The following is a 17,607-nucleotide window of genomic DNA, read 5'->3' as shown; positions in this document are numbered from 1 at the left end:
TTCCTGGGTGGAGGTCATGGGTGGATTTTTCTGCTGTTCCAAATGAATGACTGGAACACACTTTGAATGGATTAATCCACGTTTATTGATCTTGAGTGCACAAAACAGTGATTAATAAGGAATTATCCTTAATCAGTTCCTTAATTAATTAGGAATTGCCCACTTAAGATTCCCAATTGCAGAAATATAGGCAAATAATGTTAGGAGCCGCTGCTATTCATATGCAGTTTTTCTGTGGCAAAGGCTTTATTGCCTTGCCTTTGCATTACAGGTGACATATAGTTTTTGAAAGGGGGTTTTCATGATTTTTTTTGTCCCTATAACATTGCATGCTTCCCTCTGTCAAGGCCTTCTGTAGGGTTTAGAAAGTCTCAGATTTTTTATTTTATTTTTTTTGGCAGGGACACAGGCAGCAGCATTCTACTTTTAAGCTAAAATTGGGGTGTGACCTATACAGTAGCTGTTTCCACATTTCATACATATTCTCATCTGGCTCCCTAAGCTGAATGCTTCCCTGGCAAAGGGGCATAAAATTCTCAAATGCAGAAATGTGGTAGTGATGTCTTGTAGCTTCCTGGACAGTCCAGGGCAGTGTTGTCAATAGCTACTCCACTCTGGCAAGTATGAATCTCATCCAAGCAAGGAAGCTTTTGTAAAATGGAAGCCCCTGGCCCTTAAACAGCTTTTGATGTGCCACAAATGGCAATGCAGGTATGTTTGCTCACACAGGCTTTCTTTAAAAAAGAATATTTTTTCGGCTAGTTTGCAAGGCCAATGTGGTCTGTTACAACATAGGCTTGGCTGAAAACGAAATGTTTCTTGCGCTTCGCTTGACTTTTGTGGCTAAGTTCCTAAGATAAACTGGGTTTTGGGAGAGAGGGGTAGGATGTAGAGCTGGGTGACAAGCAAGGATTCGGTAGAACACCACACAAGGAATTTTCACTCAAAGGAGAAAATGGGCATCAGCAGAGATAAGACGAATTTGAGACAGCAAGGGTCCTTTGGGGGAGCCTCATAATGGAGAGGAAAGGCTTGTTGCACCACCCTGTTCCCCTCAAAGCATCTCATCTGTGGGCTAGTGGAATGAATGCCTTTCCATCTCTATACCTGCTTCTGCACTCTCACCTTAGGGACCTTTCCTCAGCCATCATCGCTCCCGCAATAGGACGGTACAAGCAACACCTGCTGCATAGAATCATAGAATCATAGAGTTGGAAGAGACCACAAGGGCCATCGAGTCCAACCCCCTGCCAAGCAGGAAACACCATCAGAGCACTCCTGACATATGGTTGTCAAGCCTCTGCTTAAAGACCTCCAAAGAAGGAGACTCCACCACACTCCTTGGCAGCAAATTCCACTGTCGAACAGCTCTTACTGTCAGGAAGTTCTTCCTAATGTTTAGGTGGAATCTTCTTTCTTGTAGTTTGGATCCATTGCTCCGTGTCCGCTTCTCTGGAGCAGCAGAAAACAACCTTTCTCCCTCCTCTATATGACATCCATTTATATATTTGAACATGGCTATCATATCACCCCTTAACCTCCTCTTCTCCAGGCTAAACATGGCCAGCTCCCTTAGCCGTTCCTCATAAGGCATCGTTTCCAGGCCTTTGACCATTTTGGTTGCCCTCCTTTGCATGACCTCAACTTGTTAGATTTCTGGGATACCTTCCTTGGAAAGCCTTTAGGAGACGCTCCTTGCTGCAGCACTCGGAGTCAAAGTAGACATCATTCTTAACTGTGTGGCTAGGAACCTTCCTGCTGGCTTCCTGCAGGCATCTGGCTGGCTGCTGTGAGAACAGCTGGACTAACTGGGTCTTTCGTCAGCTCTTCAATACGCACAGGTTTTATTTCTTTTTAATAATGGTGTGAGTGAAGGAGCATTGTTCACCGGGAGTGCAGTGGCCAGGGAGACCAAGGTCACTCTAACCTTTCCCTTTGCAGATGAGATCCCCCACAAAAATTCCACCACTTTGGGGCCAGGGGAGATGCTCCCATTAGTTAAGTGAGGGGTGGGGTTTTATGACAGCACAATAGAATAAAATCTGGTTTTGGCCTTCCATGACATGAAGCTGACCGTAGCACCTCTTGCATCCTGCTAGACCAGTGGTTCTTAAAGCATTTTTCTCTGGGCCACACCTTCAGAATAAAAATTTCCTTGTGCCACACCATTTTTAAAATTGATGATAAATACCGTATTTTTCGCCCTATAGGACGCACTTTTCCCCCTCCAAAAATGAAGGGGAAATGTGTGTGCGTCCTATGGGGCGAGTGCAGGCTTTTGCTGAAGCCTGGAGAGCGAGGGGGGTCGGTGCGCACCGACCCCTCTCGCTCTCCAGGCTTCAGGAAGCTATCCGCTAGCCGTGGGAGATGCAGCTCTCCCACAGCTAGTGGAGAGCTTGCCGGCACCCAGAAGCTTGGGGTGCGCTGAGCTCAGCACGCCCCAAGCTTCGGGCTTCGCGCAGCCCTCCGCTAGCCGTGGGAGAGCCGCGCGACTTCGCGTGGCTCTCCCACGGCTTGCGGATAGCAGCCTGTTCTGGGGTCGGGGGAAGCTCGGGCTTCCCCTGCCCCAGCCCCACACCTGGGGGGGAAATAAAATATTTTTTCTTTATTTCCCCCCCCCCAAAAAAAAAAACTAGGTGCGTCCTATGGGGCGAAAAATACGGTACATTGGAAAACAAAAAAAGAAACAACTACCAGTGCCTGATTCATAACATAGAACACAACTACTTTATAATATGATCATGGGACATCCAGAAAGTATAAAACAATCCAGCTAAATAAGAATATGAATCATTTCCAAAATATAATTATAAATGAGCATCTTACATATGTTCATTAAGCAGGTATACAAACTCCATGAGGGGTGTGAGATTGTTTTTGCCAGGTAATCTCATTCATATTAGGTCTAATTTGAGACAAACTCTCATCTCATCAACACAAAGAAGCCTTTCTTTTTTCTGATCTTTCTTTACTTGTCATATCCCTGTTCACAACAATATGTCATGGAGAACTGCAGAACAATAGCCCATGCTCTTGAAGAGAGGTGTGGATATGGTTTCTGGCTGTATATCCAAAAAGAGTCCAGTAGCATACTCCTGTGTTTCATTTTCAAGGTACAGACACTTAAAATGCAGGCCATTTCCTCCTCATTCAATGTCAGTACTGAACAGCTGCAATTTGCAAAGGTATCTCTAACCCTGTCTAAATTTTCTGCAGATGATGGGAAGTAATGGTCAATCTTTTCTTGCAAGATGTTCCTGTATGAGGCCATGTAATTCATTGCCTTTTTACCTGCAGGAACATTTTCATTGTGGGCTTGCATACTGGCATTGAGTTCATTCAGCTGAGTAAAGATATTGACCAAGTACGCCAGCCTTGCACACCAGTCCTTTTCATTCAGTTGGTGCTACAAAGGGTTCCCTTCTTGTTCCAAAAACTCTTAATTTGTTCTTCAGTTCCAATACCCAATCTAAAACTTCTGCACGACAGCCAGTGAACCAAACTACACTAAAGTGTTTAAATGTTTCTTTGATTGTCCTTGAATCTTCCCACTGTGCTTGCCATCCTTTCCTGCCTCACCCTTTGAGATCTACTGTGCTAGACCTGCTACCTTTCTGTCAGCACTCAGCCTTTGCTGTCCTGGATTCCCCCTTCCCAAACAGATAAGATTCTGCTTGTTGAAGGGAATCCGAAGATGTTGCCAGTAGGCAGGCTTCGTGCTTGAGGAGGGAACTAACCAAGCCTTCTCAGTGTCAACGTAATCATGGATTAGATATCCGTCTCAAAGACCTTTTCATTTAAATGTATATTGGGAGTTATTGCTGAGCTAAACGAGGGAGGGTGTTGACGAAACTCAAAGGGATACCAAGCTGAAAGCAGTGTTCAAAATTAGCCAGGCACATTTTGCATCTGGCTATCGGCCACTTGCAACCAAGGGAAGATGCCTGGGCACCAGAAATGGTGCCTGACGTCTCAAACATCTGGAGACGCATGCCTGGGGACCTTGGATCTTGACTGTTTCCACACACCAGCAACACGTCCTGTAGAATTCTGGCTGTGATTGGCCCAAGGTCACCCAGTGATCTTCGGGGCTGACTGGGGATTTGAACCCTGGTCTCCCATGTCTTAGTCCAACACTCCAACCATTACGCCACACTGGCTCTTCTGTTTCCCGAGGAGAGGGATGGTGGTCATCAACCCTGGCTGTGACTGCAGGTTCTGCTCTCACATCCAAGGACCATCTTTTCATCCATCCTGCTTGAGCTGATATGATAGAAGCAGAGCTGTAGTATAGGGTTACCAGACGTCCGTGGAGTTGTACATCTGTCACTGGACAAATTCTGTCCCCGGAATGTCCCCAGATTTGCAAATCTGTCCCTGGGAAACGTGGCAGCGGCAGCCTCCGCAGCCTGGAGCCAGCCTGTTAGCGCAGTTGGCTCTGTCTGGCTTCAGGAGCTGCTCGCTGCTGTGGCGCCCGCCATTTTTCCTGTGCCACGGCAGCGAGCAGCTCCTGAAGCCAGACGGAGCCGTTGCACAGTTTTTTTAAAAAAAAACCTCTGTGCATTTATGTTTCACAGGGTGCGAAAGAAGGGCTTGGCACCTTTATAGACTATGCATGTGTGCTTGGGCCCAGGGTCTTTTGCCTCACCATCCCCAGTACTGACTCCCTGTTGCTACTCAGCTTCAAAAAAAAAAAAAAAAAAAAAAGGGTCCCCAGATTCATTGAAAAAAATCTGGTAACCATATTGTAGTACGGTGGATGCTAGCTACATCAGTTTTTCATGCACTACATCCAGGGTGGGAACCTTATTCCAAGAGCCTTATTCCCTTTCTGGGTTTGGGGGCACATACAGTCGTGGCTGGAGCAATGAACGTAAATATTATGGTACAGTTGGCTGGTTTTTATATACACACACAAACACACACCTCTGTCTTTCATCCAGACAAGCAAGAGGCATTAACAGAGTCCAAGGACACATGCCAACCTGCCCAAACGCTCCAGGATAGTAAGGGGTGTGCAGTGTTCAAAATTAGCAGGGCACCAGGCACATTTTGCACCTTGCTTTCGACCGCTTGAGACCAAATGAAGATGCCTGGATGCCTGGATGGCTCCTGACAACGTCATCTGGAAGTGGATGCCTGGGGATCACTGGATCTGGACTGTTTTCACACACTAATACCACGTCCTGTAGAATTCTATCTTATATTTTGTCTGCACAATCAGAATGAATTTCTGGGACCAAAATGCTTTTTCCGTGCAGCCTAAGCAGGAGCAGCAGCCATTAAGAAACAGAGGTCGGAAATAAGCCTATATATGTGTGTGTGGACTGTCCCTGGATCAAGTGACTTTTCTTCTCTTTAAGTTCTCAGAGTTCTTAACCTGGCTCAAGGTTGTCTTCTGAACTAGCCAGATGTTTAATCAATCACAGCCAGTCCATCATTTGAAAAATAGGACTTTAGAGCCGTCCAAAATGGCAACTAGACATTCCGTTTCGGTGACTGCAACCTTGGCTTGGTGAGTCAATCTTCCAAGGCCTGGAAAGCCCTATTTAGGCCTGGGCATCACTTTGTTAAAACACAACATTACTGTGCTGTAATGCAATCTTCAAAACACCAAAACAAATGTTATCATCAAAGCAGCAATTTCTGTCACATCACTTGTTCACCACAGTTATTTAGTTATTTAGTTATTAAAAAAACTTTTGTGTGCTTTATTTTAGAGCCAAGTTGAAGATTGGGGAGCTGGTTTCCATCTTGAGCCACAAAGATGGTGATAAATGTTTGCCTCCCGCAATTCAAGCCAAGAATTCACTGCAACAAGGTATTCCCCGCCCCCAACAACCCGCCTTGCTCCAGGTTAAGAAAGCAGAGGGTGCAGACTTGGCGCAGCATCTCAGGGTCAAAGGAGTTAACATTCTAGAGATCAAGGAGTGCTTTGACTCAGCGGCTGGTTGCAGAACTAAATTGACACTGCTTATGCATGGAGGCTTCCTGCTGCTGCCCCTGCTGCTCATGCATATCCTTTCTGAGAAAATGTGACTTAATGACACCCGGGGTTGTCAACGTCTGCAGCAGATCATTCTGTGCAGCGTAACCCGCCTAATCAAGCAGCAGGTGGTTGGGTTCTATAATCCTGTCACCGCACCAGCATCACTCTGCAAACAAAAACTAGATTCTTCCAGCTTGCCACTTTCGGCTTGGACTGGTAGGTCCACCTTGGCCCTACAATCATGATCAGACAGCTGTTCCCCCACCCCTAATAAAATCAGTAGCTCAGCAAAAGCCTGAAGGAGAAATAGACCCAACTATAGCTGGCTCAGATACTGTATTTGTTTCTGGTGGAGCTTAAAAAAAGCATGAATTTGGCTGCACCGCCTCCTGTTGAAAGTCACTGGCCAGGGAAGTGACATCATAATGGAAGATCAGAAACTAGAGTACTAGCAAGACAGGTCAGTGTGGCCTTGCTACTTTACAGCTTGGTCAGTTGCACTCTCTTGTAGGCGGATGTTTTAGTACTGGAGGAAAAACCAAAACTCCCCTGTGGTGGGACCTTCAGGCTTAGAGAGAGTCTTCCTTTGAACACCACCAGAGGTTGAGGGCTACCTGGAGACATTGGCCACTGTGGGGAGAAGGATGAAGGATGCTGGAGCAGAGAGGCCTTTGATCTGATCCAAGAGGGCTCCTTGCACGCTTTTCCTCCTCCAGCTTTTCAAGAGAAGGTTGTACGAGTGTATCTGCTTGGGATATTTAAGATGGGCTGTCTTGCAGATTTAGAATAAGGTAGCAGAGTGATGAGAGGTTCTTTTGAAACAGATGCCCCCCGCTTTAACGTTTTCTTCTTTCGGTGGGGTGCAAAGTGCGTCTGTGTAACTCGAGCCAATCAGCCACGATAAAAAGCTGGAGAGATTAGGGGCATGCGGTAAAGAAAGTTAAATGTTCCACTCCCAGTTATTTTAATCGGAGAGTTTTAAGCATGTGCTTTAACTCTCCTGTTGAAATCCATGGGAGCTTTCATTGAGGGCGAGTCCTTTTTTGTTGCTGCTACAGGATTCCAGTCTCTTTCTGTGTTGTTATGCTGGCGTGGCATGCAAAGACTGTGGAAAAGATTGTCAGTCCTTTTCTTTGAGAGCCAGTGTGGTGTAGTGGTTAAGAGTGGTAGACTCGTAATCTGGTGAACCGGGTTCACGTCTCCGCTCCTCCACATGCAGCTGCTGGATGACCTTGGGCTAGTCACACTTCTCTGAAGTCTCTCGGCCCCACTCACCTCACAGAGTGTTTCTTGTGGGAGAGGAAGGGAAAGGAGAATGTTGATCGTTTTGAGATTCCTTTGGGTAGTGATAAAGCAGGATATCAAATCCAATCTCTTCTTCTCTTCTTCTTCTCTACCCGTAGATCTCCGCTGACGGATACGAAGTAGAAAACCTGGTCTCAGAAGACCTTGCCAAACGCAACCGAGGCTTCCGCTGCGAATACTTCATCAAGCCCCCGGTCCACGTGACTCTCTCTTTCCCCTTCAACGTAGAAATCTTCCGGATTAATATAGACGTCTCCTCCGGCGGCTATCAGAACATCACTGGGCTGGATATTTTCACATCTACCTCACCCAGCAAAGCCTCTTGGAGCAGTTCGGACTCTCCCTTCTCAGGTCTGGGTGCTCAGCCCCCGTTGGACAAGGAAGCTTTCACGCTGGTGGGCAAAGCGGTGCTGAAGAATCAAAGCAAAGTGACCTTCAGCCACCGAGGCTTCCGGCCGAGGCTTCCATTCCATCAGCAGATGGACACTCTCTTCTCCTTCCCTGGCTCGGCGTCTCTGGACCTGTGGAACAAAGGCCCGAGCTCCCTGAGCTGCGTCTCACACTTGAAGATCTGCATCACCCATGTGGCTGGTGGCGGTCTCCCTTGCATCAAGAAAGTGGAGGTTTGGGGCCAGCCGGCCAAATCCTGCCCCCACGAGGTGGTGGACGACGTGCTGCGGGCCGTGCAAGGCTTCGGAGGGCAGGCTGCCGGCCTCCCGTCGCCAATGGAGAGCGACCTGGCTCCCTTTGGCAACCCGGACAGCCAGGAGCAGAAGCTGATGGACGCCATTCCGGACATTCCCGAGGAGTTCCTGGACCCGATCACCCTGGAGGTAATGACTCTCCCCATGCTGCTGCCCTCGGGCAAAGTGATCGATCAGAGCACGCTGGAGAAGTGCAACCGGAGCGAGGCGTCCTGGGGGAGAGTGCCCAGTGACCCCTTCACGGGGGTGGCCTTCAGCCAGCACTCGCAGCCCCTGCCCCACCCCTCTCTCAAGGCGAGGATAGACCACTTCCTGCTCCAGCACAGCATTCCCAGCACTCGCCTCCTGGGGAGGGCTCAGGCCACGGGGACGGTGGTAGCTTCCTCCATAGCCATGTCTTCCCTCAAAAGGAAAATGGACCTCGTAGAGCAGAAGCCGGGCGGCCAACGCAGCAGCACGGAGCCCTTCCGTTTCCCCGCGACAAACCTTGTTGCCACGTCTACCTCTGAGTCCCGTGCTAAAAAAATGAAAACCGATTGCGATGCCAACGCCTCCCAGATGGACTGCTCAACAGGTACTCCTCTGTCCTCTTAATATGCAGAAGGAGCCTGTTGGCGAACAGCCTGGATTGCTGGCGCTGCTTCATTCAAATCCTCTTTTTTCCTTTCCTTTTATTTATTTATTTTTTTAAAAAGCTTTATTTGACTGTTCGGGTCTATAATGTGACTCTTTGAATGGCGAGTGGATGGGGAGCAGAGCTGTGGGAGTGGGGGGAAATGAATTTTCTATGCAAACTATATTATTGGATAGTTTGCATGGGGCAAAAATTGCATGGATAAATTTTCAGTTTGCATCAGGAAATTTTCTGGCTCCTTAGAGCAGCCTTTGCCAACCTGCTGTTCTCCAGATGTTTTAAGTCCCATCTGCTCCTGCCAGCACCAAGAACATTCAGAGGGGTGTTTTTGTCCCCAGTGTTGTGCAGGCCTGGCTGGCTTCACCTAGGGAGTCAGGCATGCAGTTCTGCTGGTCTCATATTGCTGTGAGGTTCAGCCAGCATCCTTGCCTTTTGAGTTTCAAACATCTCTTGAGGACATTTTTCTGGCAATGGGACCGTGCAGCTGTTTAAATTGATTAACCAGTCACTTTAATGGTCATTTGCATCATTTGGGATGGCATTTTAAGTTGTTGACGTTGTACACCATGATGATAAGGCAGCACAGAAATGCTTTTATAAAAAAACATCTGGAGGGAACCAGGCTGACACAGACTGCCCTGGAGAGCGATCTAATTTAGCAGATAACAGTTAAAAACCTTGAAGCTGTCCAGCTTTCCTAATGTTGCATTTGCAGTTGGCATCCATAGATTATTACCAATGAATTAACAAAATGGGAGCATTTTCAGCATTGGAAAATTAAGCACTGCTGCCTTTGTCGCTTGCAGCTGTAAGATGGTTAGAGTGGCATCATGTCCAGGCCATTTTCACAGGGAGCTGTCTTCTGTTTTGGATGCATTCTTCCTCTTGGCTCGGCTGCATTCTTTTGCTGGTTAATTTTATGACCTCCATTACTGTTTGCCTCCTTTTCTGTTTTGTTTGAGCCTTGATATTTCCAGGCCTGTTCATTCTGCACGTCTCCATTTGGCAGTAGGGAATTCTGATCTTAAAAGTATCTGAGAACCTCTCTAAAAGAGTCTTTCGACCCCATCATTTCAAAGATAAGAAACAAAACTGGGCAGTCTCCACCGAATATTTTAGTATTTTTGTCCCTATAGTGGCCAGGAGGTAAAAATGCCGTATTCCACCCCAGGTTTTCTGTTGCCCAGCTTTGGCCGTCTCTGTCAGCTTATGGATTGCTTCCTGCCTTTCTGTTTACCATCCCACAGCATTCCCAGACAATCGTGTTCGTTGAGCATTCATCCCAATTTGTTTGCATGGTGAGGAGACAACCTTGCATCAAAATAAATGTCATCTCACACTTTTCAGTTCCTTTTCCTGTCACTTTCCTTACTGCAAAAAGTCCAATTTTGTTTTTTTTTTTAATGATGTTTATTAAAGTTTAACAATTACAAAAAAAATGAGAAAAGCAGACAATAAAAAGTTACAATACTTCAAAAATAGAAGAAAATACAATAAAAAAACAGTACAACAAAGCAATAAGAAAGAAAAAACAAAAACATTTAAAAACAAAAACATTTTTTAAAAAAACACATCCAGTATTTTCATATCTTTATATTTCATTTACTTATTTCCTTGACTTCCTCACACCTCCCTTTTTTGTATTCTAATTCAATTAGCTGTTTCAGCAAGTCCTTTCCCTCTTTCTCAGATTTTGTTCCATAATTTATCTTAACGCAGTTTAACCTTAAATTTTATGCCTTGACCCGTTAGCGGTCTATTTTTACCTAATTCTTTATAACATTTCTGCTAAAACCATATAACTTCTTTCCAGGATCCTTCTAACATTCATTAATTTTACAATATTTCTGTAAATATACTTTAAATTTTTTCCAATCTTCTTCCACCGACTCTTCTCCCTGGTCTCGGATTCTGCCAGTCATTTCCGCCAACTCCATATAGTCCATCACCTTCATCTGCCATTCTTCCAAGGTGGGTAGATCTTGTGTCTTCCAGTACTTTGCCATCAGTATTCTTGCTGTTGTAGCATACATAAAGAAAATTCTATCCTTCTTTGGCACCAATTGGCCAACCATGCCCAGGAGAAAGGCCTCTGGTTTCTTCAGGAAGGTATATTTAAATACCTTTTTCATTTCATTATAGATCATCTCCCAGAATGCCTTAATCTTTGGGCATGTCCACCAAAGGTGAAAGAAAGTACCTTCAGTCTCCTTACATTTCCAACATTTACTATCAGGCAAATGATAAATTTTTGCAAGCTTGACTGGTGTTAGGTACCACCTATAGATCATTTTCATTAAGTTCTCTTTTAAGACATTACATGCCGTAAATTTCATACCAGTGGTCCATAACTGTTCCCAGTCAGCCATCATAATGTTATGTCCAACATCTTGTGCCCATTTAATCATAGCAGATTTCACCGTTTCATCTTGAGTATTCCATTTCAACAGCAAGTTATACATTCTTGACAAATTCTTAACTTTAGGGTCTAGCAATTCTGTTTCCAATTTTGATTTTTCAACTTGGAAGCCTATTTTTTTGTCCAAATTATATACCTCCATTATTTGATAATAGTGGAGCCAGTCTCGCACTCTATTTTTTAGTTTTGCAAAACTGCAATTTTAGTCTGTCTCCCTCTTGTTCCAAAATTTCCCAATACTTCGGCCATTTGGCCTCCATATTGAGTTTTTTCTGAGCCTTTGCTTCCATTGGTGACAACCATCTTGGGGTTTTATTTTCTAACAAATCCTTATATCTTATCCAAACATTAAACAGTGCTTTTCTAACAATATGGTTTTTGAACGCTTTATGTACTTTAACCTCATCATACCACAAATATGCATGCCAACCAAATACATTATTGAAACCTTCCAAATCCAACACGTCCATGTTTTCAAGAAGCATCCATTCTCTCAGCCAACAAAATGTGGCTGATTCATAATAAAGTTTAAGGTCTGGCAGGGCAAATCCACCTCTTTCTTTAGCATCTGTTAATATCTTAAATTTTATACGAGGCTTCTTGCCCTGCCAGACAAATCTAGAGATATCTCTCTGCCACTTCTTGAAACAGTCCATTTTATCCAAAATTTGCAATGTTTGAAACAAAAACAGCATTCTTGGCAATACGTTCATTTTTATCACAGTAATTCGACCTAACAACGATAGCTTCAAATTTGACCATATTTCTAAATCCTTTTTCACTTCAGTCCAACATTTTTCATAATTATCCTTAAATAAATTCACATTCTTAGCAGTCATATTTACCCCTAAGTATTTCACTTCAAAAAGTCCAATTTTGGAGGTGGTTTGTTGCCCAAGAGCACTAATTAGGTACAATTGCATGCCCTAAATTTGCTGGTGTGTGATTGGATCCCACTCGGAAAGAACGACAGTCTGGACATGCCCTCATCTTTCCAAAATAATACAGTTTCAGACAGTCCTTTTTTTCTAGAAAAATAGGTGCCGGTACATCAAGTTGTGGCAGTAAGTGCTGCACTATTTAGTAACAACCAAAAAGGGTGCCAGTACTGTGCACGCTTGAATACCCCCTGGGGAAAATGCATTGGTTTCAGAGATGAGGTTACAAAATGTGTATCCTCCTTTTAAAAAAAAGGAAAAGAAAAAAGATTAGCTTCATTTTCAGAATTTGTTTTTTAAAACATGCATAAATAACAGTGATTTTGCCACAAAGCTCATTACAACTTCATGGTCTTCAGGCTTCTTCTTCCTGTTTCAAATCAACAAGACTTGGGTTTGTGCCCCTTGCCACCCTCCAACTCACCTGCAAGGAGGTGTTCGGAAGCTTTCACTTTTCCTTAATGAAAAATTGCTACATTGTCCAGTAAGTTGTGGTCAAACAAGCCAGCATCTTGAACTTCCGTTTGAAGTTGGCTTGTTTCAAGCTAGCCGTAGTTAAGGTCGAGTTAAGGTTGGGTTTGGATGATACAGCAAGCTGCAGTTATTGTTTTTTATTCAACTTCTGGCCTCAAGAAAGAGGAGGAAGTCTGTCAACTGAAAGCTCACAAAGCTTAGCTTTGTGATACGCCACAGTCATAGTTTGTTGCCACATTCGAGCAGTGGCAAGTCAGTTACTTTCTGCCAAATCTCTTTACTTTCCCCTCTTCCCTCCACTGCTTCTTGTTTACAAGTGATTTCTCTTTTCTTCATAAGGAGACCATCCCATTTCCCCCCTTATCGCTAGGCTGTGCACAACCTCCGGACATAGGTCAGCTCGATGTGCGATTTTCCTTGAGTGGGTCAAGGCAGCTGTATTGACCTGGGACAGCTCCACCCAGAGTGATCCAGGGTGTCAAAAGGCGGGGTTGGGTGCTGGTTGACCACATGTTTAATTAGGATTTAAAACATTAATTGAACATGTGTTTGGGAGGGTGGAGAGGAGGGGATTCAGATGAGAGTCTCTGCCTTGACTCCTCCGCTGCGCAACTCCTTTTATCGACCCCCTGCGCTAGCAGACAGAGAGAACACTGGATCCTAGGAAGAAGAGCACTGGAATCCTTCCTTTTTATTTTTTAAACTTGCTTTTTCAATTTTTTATTGCAGCACAGCATGAAAGACTGAATTGCCCATTGTTTGGCTGCCTGTTCCCTTTGTAAACCCAGAGTGACTATTTCCAGATGATGATGATGATGTTGATTTTGCAAATCTCTCCGCAGATCTGCTTTCTCACGAACAGAGGCTTTCGGACAGTTTAGATAGCGCCTTGAACTCGGCGCTCAGCTCCATGCCGCTGTTCACAGCTAGCTTGACGAAAGGGCAGCAGCAACCACACACCGACGGTGGCTGCCCTGGCCCGTGGAACGCGAGCAGTGGACACGGTAAAGAGGCAGCGCGACACTGCAGGGTTGCTGGCCTGGGGAACGGCGGTTCTTGCCTTCCTCTTTCGGAAAGGGCAAGTGGTGGGAGGCAAAGTTTGCAAAGCGCTCCTAATGCTTGCTGCGTGAGGAAGAGCCCTCGGCTGCCCAGCAGCCTAGCTAGACGTAGATTGAACAGGTGGACAACCTGCAGCCCCAGGTCTAACTTCAAATGCTGCCTGAAAGTGATCTCCTCATACTGTGCTGGTCCTGGGGGTTAACCCAAGCAACGCTTTCCAGGTCCGGTCCCGAATCCAAGGATTCCACTAGGAGCCAGTCCAACAGGGCCAAGGCAGGAAACCAGGCTAGGTCAGGCACAGGGTAACAGGCAAGTTCCAGCAAGCAGCAATGTTGCTCCCGCAACCTGGGGCGGGGTCCGGCAGCCTTTTATCTCTGACGGGGTAGCAGCCGGTCCTGATCCCCCGGCAACTCACCTCCCTGTCTCACCTGAAGGCGAGCACTCCTCCTGCGAGTACTCAGGTCTCTCCTTCTCTCAGACCTCAGTCTCTGCAGCTCGGGAGACATTGGTGGGTTACTGGACCCAGAGGCCGCCTCAGCCTCCCCTGACCCAACCGGTAGTGGAGTAGCTGTAAGCGATGGCCCAGCTGGAGGCAACGAGGTCATCCCTGCATCTGGAGCCAGGGCAGGCTCAGGCCCCTGACTCGGCCCAGCTGGTGCTTGTTGCAGGGGAACCTGTGCAGACTGGGGCTCTTCAGAATCAGGCCCCGGACTCAATTCAGATGCCGCCTGAGGCAAAGGATCCAGTGCGGACTGAGACTCCTCCAGTTCCGAGTCTGAGCCCGAGTCCCAGGCCATCACACATAAGAACGCAAGGAAAGCCTCCTGGATCAGGCCAGTGGCACCCCTAGTCCAGCATCTGGTCTTCAAGGTTGCTTGGGGGAACCTTGCTTGTGGGAACCTTGCTTGTGCAGGATTCGAGCACAAGAGCAGCCCTCTTGCCTCCTGTATTTTCCAGCAGCTGATATTCAGAAGCATGGCTGCCTCCAGCCTTGGAGGCAGGTTATAGCCATCCTGGCTAGTAGCCATTGGTAGCCCTTCATGAATTTGTCTAATCATTTAAAGCCATCTAGGTTGGTGGCCATCACTCTTGTGGGTGTGAGTTTAACCACGCACTGCAGGAAGAAGAACTTCCTTTTGCCTGTCCTGAACCGTCCAACATTCTGCTGCACGGCATGTTCTTGAGTTCTAGTATTATGAGAGAAGGGGCGAAACTTCTCAAGATTGTGGCCACAGCCACATCTTGTGGCCGTGAATTCCACAGCGTTGTGGTGTTTCTTCTGCCAAGAGAAGCCGCATCGGAGAGCCATTAGAGGAAACCCTGGACCTCATCCTTCCAGGATATGTGTGCTCTGCAAGATGAGCATGCCTTAAAAAACAGCAGATTTGGCTTATTCACTTGTGTAGATTTGCTGAGCACTTGCGGTCAAATGGGCGGGACTTTAAGTAATGTTTATATGTTTAAAAGAAGGTAACCAGAAAACAGTGACCCCGGAGGTGCTCCTTGGTTCGGAGGGCAGAGAAACAATCAATCCTCTGAGTTTTATTATCTAATATGCATGTTGACATTCTTGATGTATACAGATCCTATGTCACGGGTGTCAAACACAAGGCCCACGGGCCGAATCCGGCCCGCCAGACCTCATCATGTGGCCCGTGTAGCCGCCGCTGGCCGCAAGCCTTCACCTTTTATTCTCGCTTTTTTTTTTTGACACAAGAAAGCCGCCTCTTCAGCGCATGCGCAGCAGCCTACAAGCCAGAGAACGTCTGCCCTCTAGCGCTGGTGACAATAATTTATTATAATAAAGAGTGGACACATAGTCCTACAGATACAACCGGCCCTTTGAGGGTGACCAAACTGCTGATGCGGCCCCCGATGAATTTGAGTTTGACACCCCTGTCCTATGTTTCTGAGTGCATGTCTCAGGAGAGTCAGGCTATATTCAGAGATGATAGTTTCCTCCATCCCAGAGGCTGGTGACAATAGCAAAATAGATGGAAAAACAGACTGATGGTGTAGCGTTTAGAGTGTCAGACTAGGAACCTGGGAGAGACCAGGGTTCGAATCCCTACTCTGTGCTGAAGTTTGCTGGGTCGCCTTGGGCCTGTCACTGCCTCTCAGCCTAGCCTACCTCACAGGGTTGTTGTGGGGGATTAAGTGGGGGACGGACAGACTATGTATGCCATCCTTGAGCTCCCCGGAAGAAAAGGGGAAATATAAACGCAGTAACAATAATACATAATATTCCATCAGACTTCCCCACCCTTTCCCGACTCATGTTGACCAGAGTTCCAAAGGCTGGGTCTTGCAAAAGGTGCTTAGGCTTCTACTTGGTGGTGTTTGCAGTGAGTGTTAGTATTTCATGCAGTCCAATGCTGCAGATGAGATTGTTATAAATCACATGCCTGTCAAGAGCATGAGAAACGGAAGACAGTCATATTGCTTCCGCTGTACAGTCATACTTCGGGCTACAGCCGCTTCAGGTTGTGTTTTTTCAGGTTACGCACCCGCGGAAACCCGGAAGTACCGGAACAGGTTACTTCCGGGTGTCGGCAGTTGCGCATGTGCAGAAGTGCTAAATTGCACTTTGTGCATGCGCAGAAGCGCCAAATCGCAACCCACACGTGTGCAGATGTGCCGCTGCGGGTTGTGAACGTGATCCGCGCAGGATGCACGTTCGCAACCCGAGCTTCCACTGTAATGTACTTTCACCGAGCTGGAGAGAACAGACGCCATTATGCCTTATGTGTAAATAAATAGTAGATTAGTTCTACGATTCTTCAAGCTTCTTGCTGTGTAAGCTAGAAGATTAGTGTGCATAATACCAGCTGGTTTATGTCGCTGAGTACACAGGAGATGAAGGGAGAATGCCTTCTCCGGAGCTGCGCATACTGGAGGATGCTCCGAGTTCTGGGGGCTTGCATGCTCGCCCCCAGGGCATTTTTCCAATAGTGAGGGAATTCCCATTATTTGGGCTTGTATCGCTGACTGGGAGACCCCGAGGGCACTCACGTGTGCTTCTTCCTCTTTTTTTTTTTTTTTTTGCAGAGCACAGTAGGAGTGACTCGGCCCAAGGGTGTTCTTCCTGCTCCCGGACCTTCTCCGTGTACTTCAAAACGGAGCCCGTTTACCAGCTCCCTTGTGGCCACCTGGTGTGCCGCTCTTGCTTGGCCGAGAAGCAGAAGTCCTTATCGATACTGTGCATGAGTTGCAAGAGGCTGGTTGCCACGCACGACATCCTGAGGGTCCACTTCTGACACCGTTCTCACGACGCTTTCTCTGGAATTTGGATGGAAAAAAAACACAAAAGTGAGCTGTTGGGGGGGGGGGAACCAAGGAGCAGAGGAGACCCGTGGCTGTTCCACACGCTTCCCCCCATCTCCTTTGAGTCGTGTCAGGATGGGAGACCTTGCAAAAGGAAACTCTGCGAGGTTCTGAAGAGGACTTGCTGCCTTTGGAGAGAATCTCGATGCAGCTACAGCGTTGCGCGTTGTGCCAGAGCTAAAGCGATCAAAGGATAATAAAGCCATATGCTTCTCTAATTTAAAAAGGTCATTTGTATATAAAGTGGTGTGTCCATCTAACTGTGCTCCATTATTTTGCTACTTTCCAGGGGGGGTCAGGCCTCTGCGGCTTCTTGTTCCTCATTTCCCCTGTCTTCTGGTCGATAGCGCTTTTTTGGTTATAGAAAGGAAAGTAGGTGGTTAAGAAAAGCCTACCTGATGTGGCGCCTGCCACTTAATTTGACATCCGACCTGGGGGGGGGGGGGGTGCGGGGAAACTTGCAGAAACCGAAGGTTGCTGCTTCCGAAAACCAAGTAACTCTCCATATGAGACGCTTGACCGGTGACAGTGGCCATTTTCATTAGTTATGCAATCTGTATAAAAAGTCAGCGTGTTTACACACAAACGCAAGCACACACACATCTATTGTCACTCTTGATTTCTGTTGTGCAACTGGAGAGGAGGGGTGGCTGTAGCAGCGGGGGGAAATAATAAGCCTTAATAAAAATGATGGTCAGAAGTTGCTGATTTCCTTTGGGCTTTCAAATCTCGTGGGGTTTTTTTTTTACACAAGGGAGAGT

General features: G+C 46.6%; 1 protein-coding gene across 5 annotated transcripts in view; it reads left to right on the top strand.

Annotated features, from left to right (window-relative positions):
* UBOX5 (U-box domain containing 5) overlaps window positions 1-17,106 on the top strand; it is a 31,274-nt gene extending 14,168 nt beyond the window's left edge. Inside the window, exons 2-6 of one of the 5 annotated variants that reach the window (XM_053402087.1) lie at window positions 3,217-3,310; window positions 5,721-5,821; window positions 7,393-8,572; window positions 13,306-13,467; window positions 16,571-17,106. In XM_053402087.1, the coding sequence (XP_053258062.1) occupies window positions 5,768-5,821; window positions 7,393-8,572; window positions 13,306-13,467; window positions 16,571-16,779 (1,605 nt within the window). In that variant the 5' untranslated portion in view covers window positions 3,217-3,310; window positions 5,721-5,767 and the 3' untranslated portion in view covers window positions 16,780-17,106. The remainder of the gene's footprint in view (window positions 1-3,216; window positions 3,311-5,720; window positions 5,822-7,392; window positions 8,573-13,305; window positions 13,468-16,570) is intronic. The other 4 variants (XM_053402088.1, XM_053402089.1, XM_053402085.1 and 1 more) reach the window with 4 other exon arrangements.
* Window positions 17,107-17,607: the final 501 nt, after the last annotated feature.

Source organism: Podarcis raffonei, chromosome 9, assembly GCF_027172205.1.
Source record: "Podarcis raffonei isolate rPodRaf1 chromosome 9, rPodRaf1.pri, whole genome shotgun sequence".
NCBI classification, from domain to species: Eukaryota; Metazoa; Chordata; class Lepidosauria; order Squamata; family Lacertidae; genus Podarcis; species Podarcis raffonei.
The sequence above is the reverse complement of the archived record's forward strand: the minus strand, read 5'-3'. Positions and strand labels throughout refer to the sequence as shown.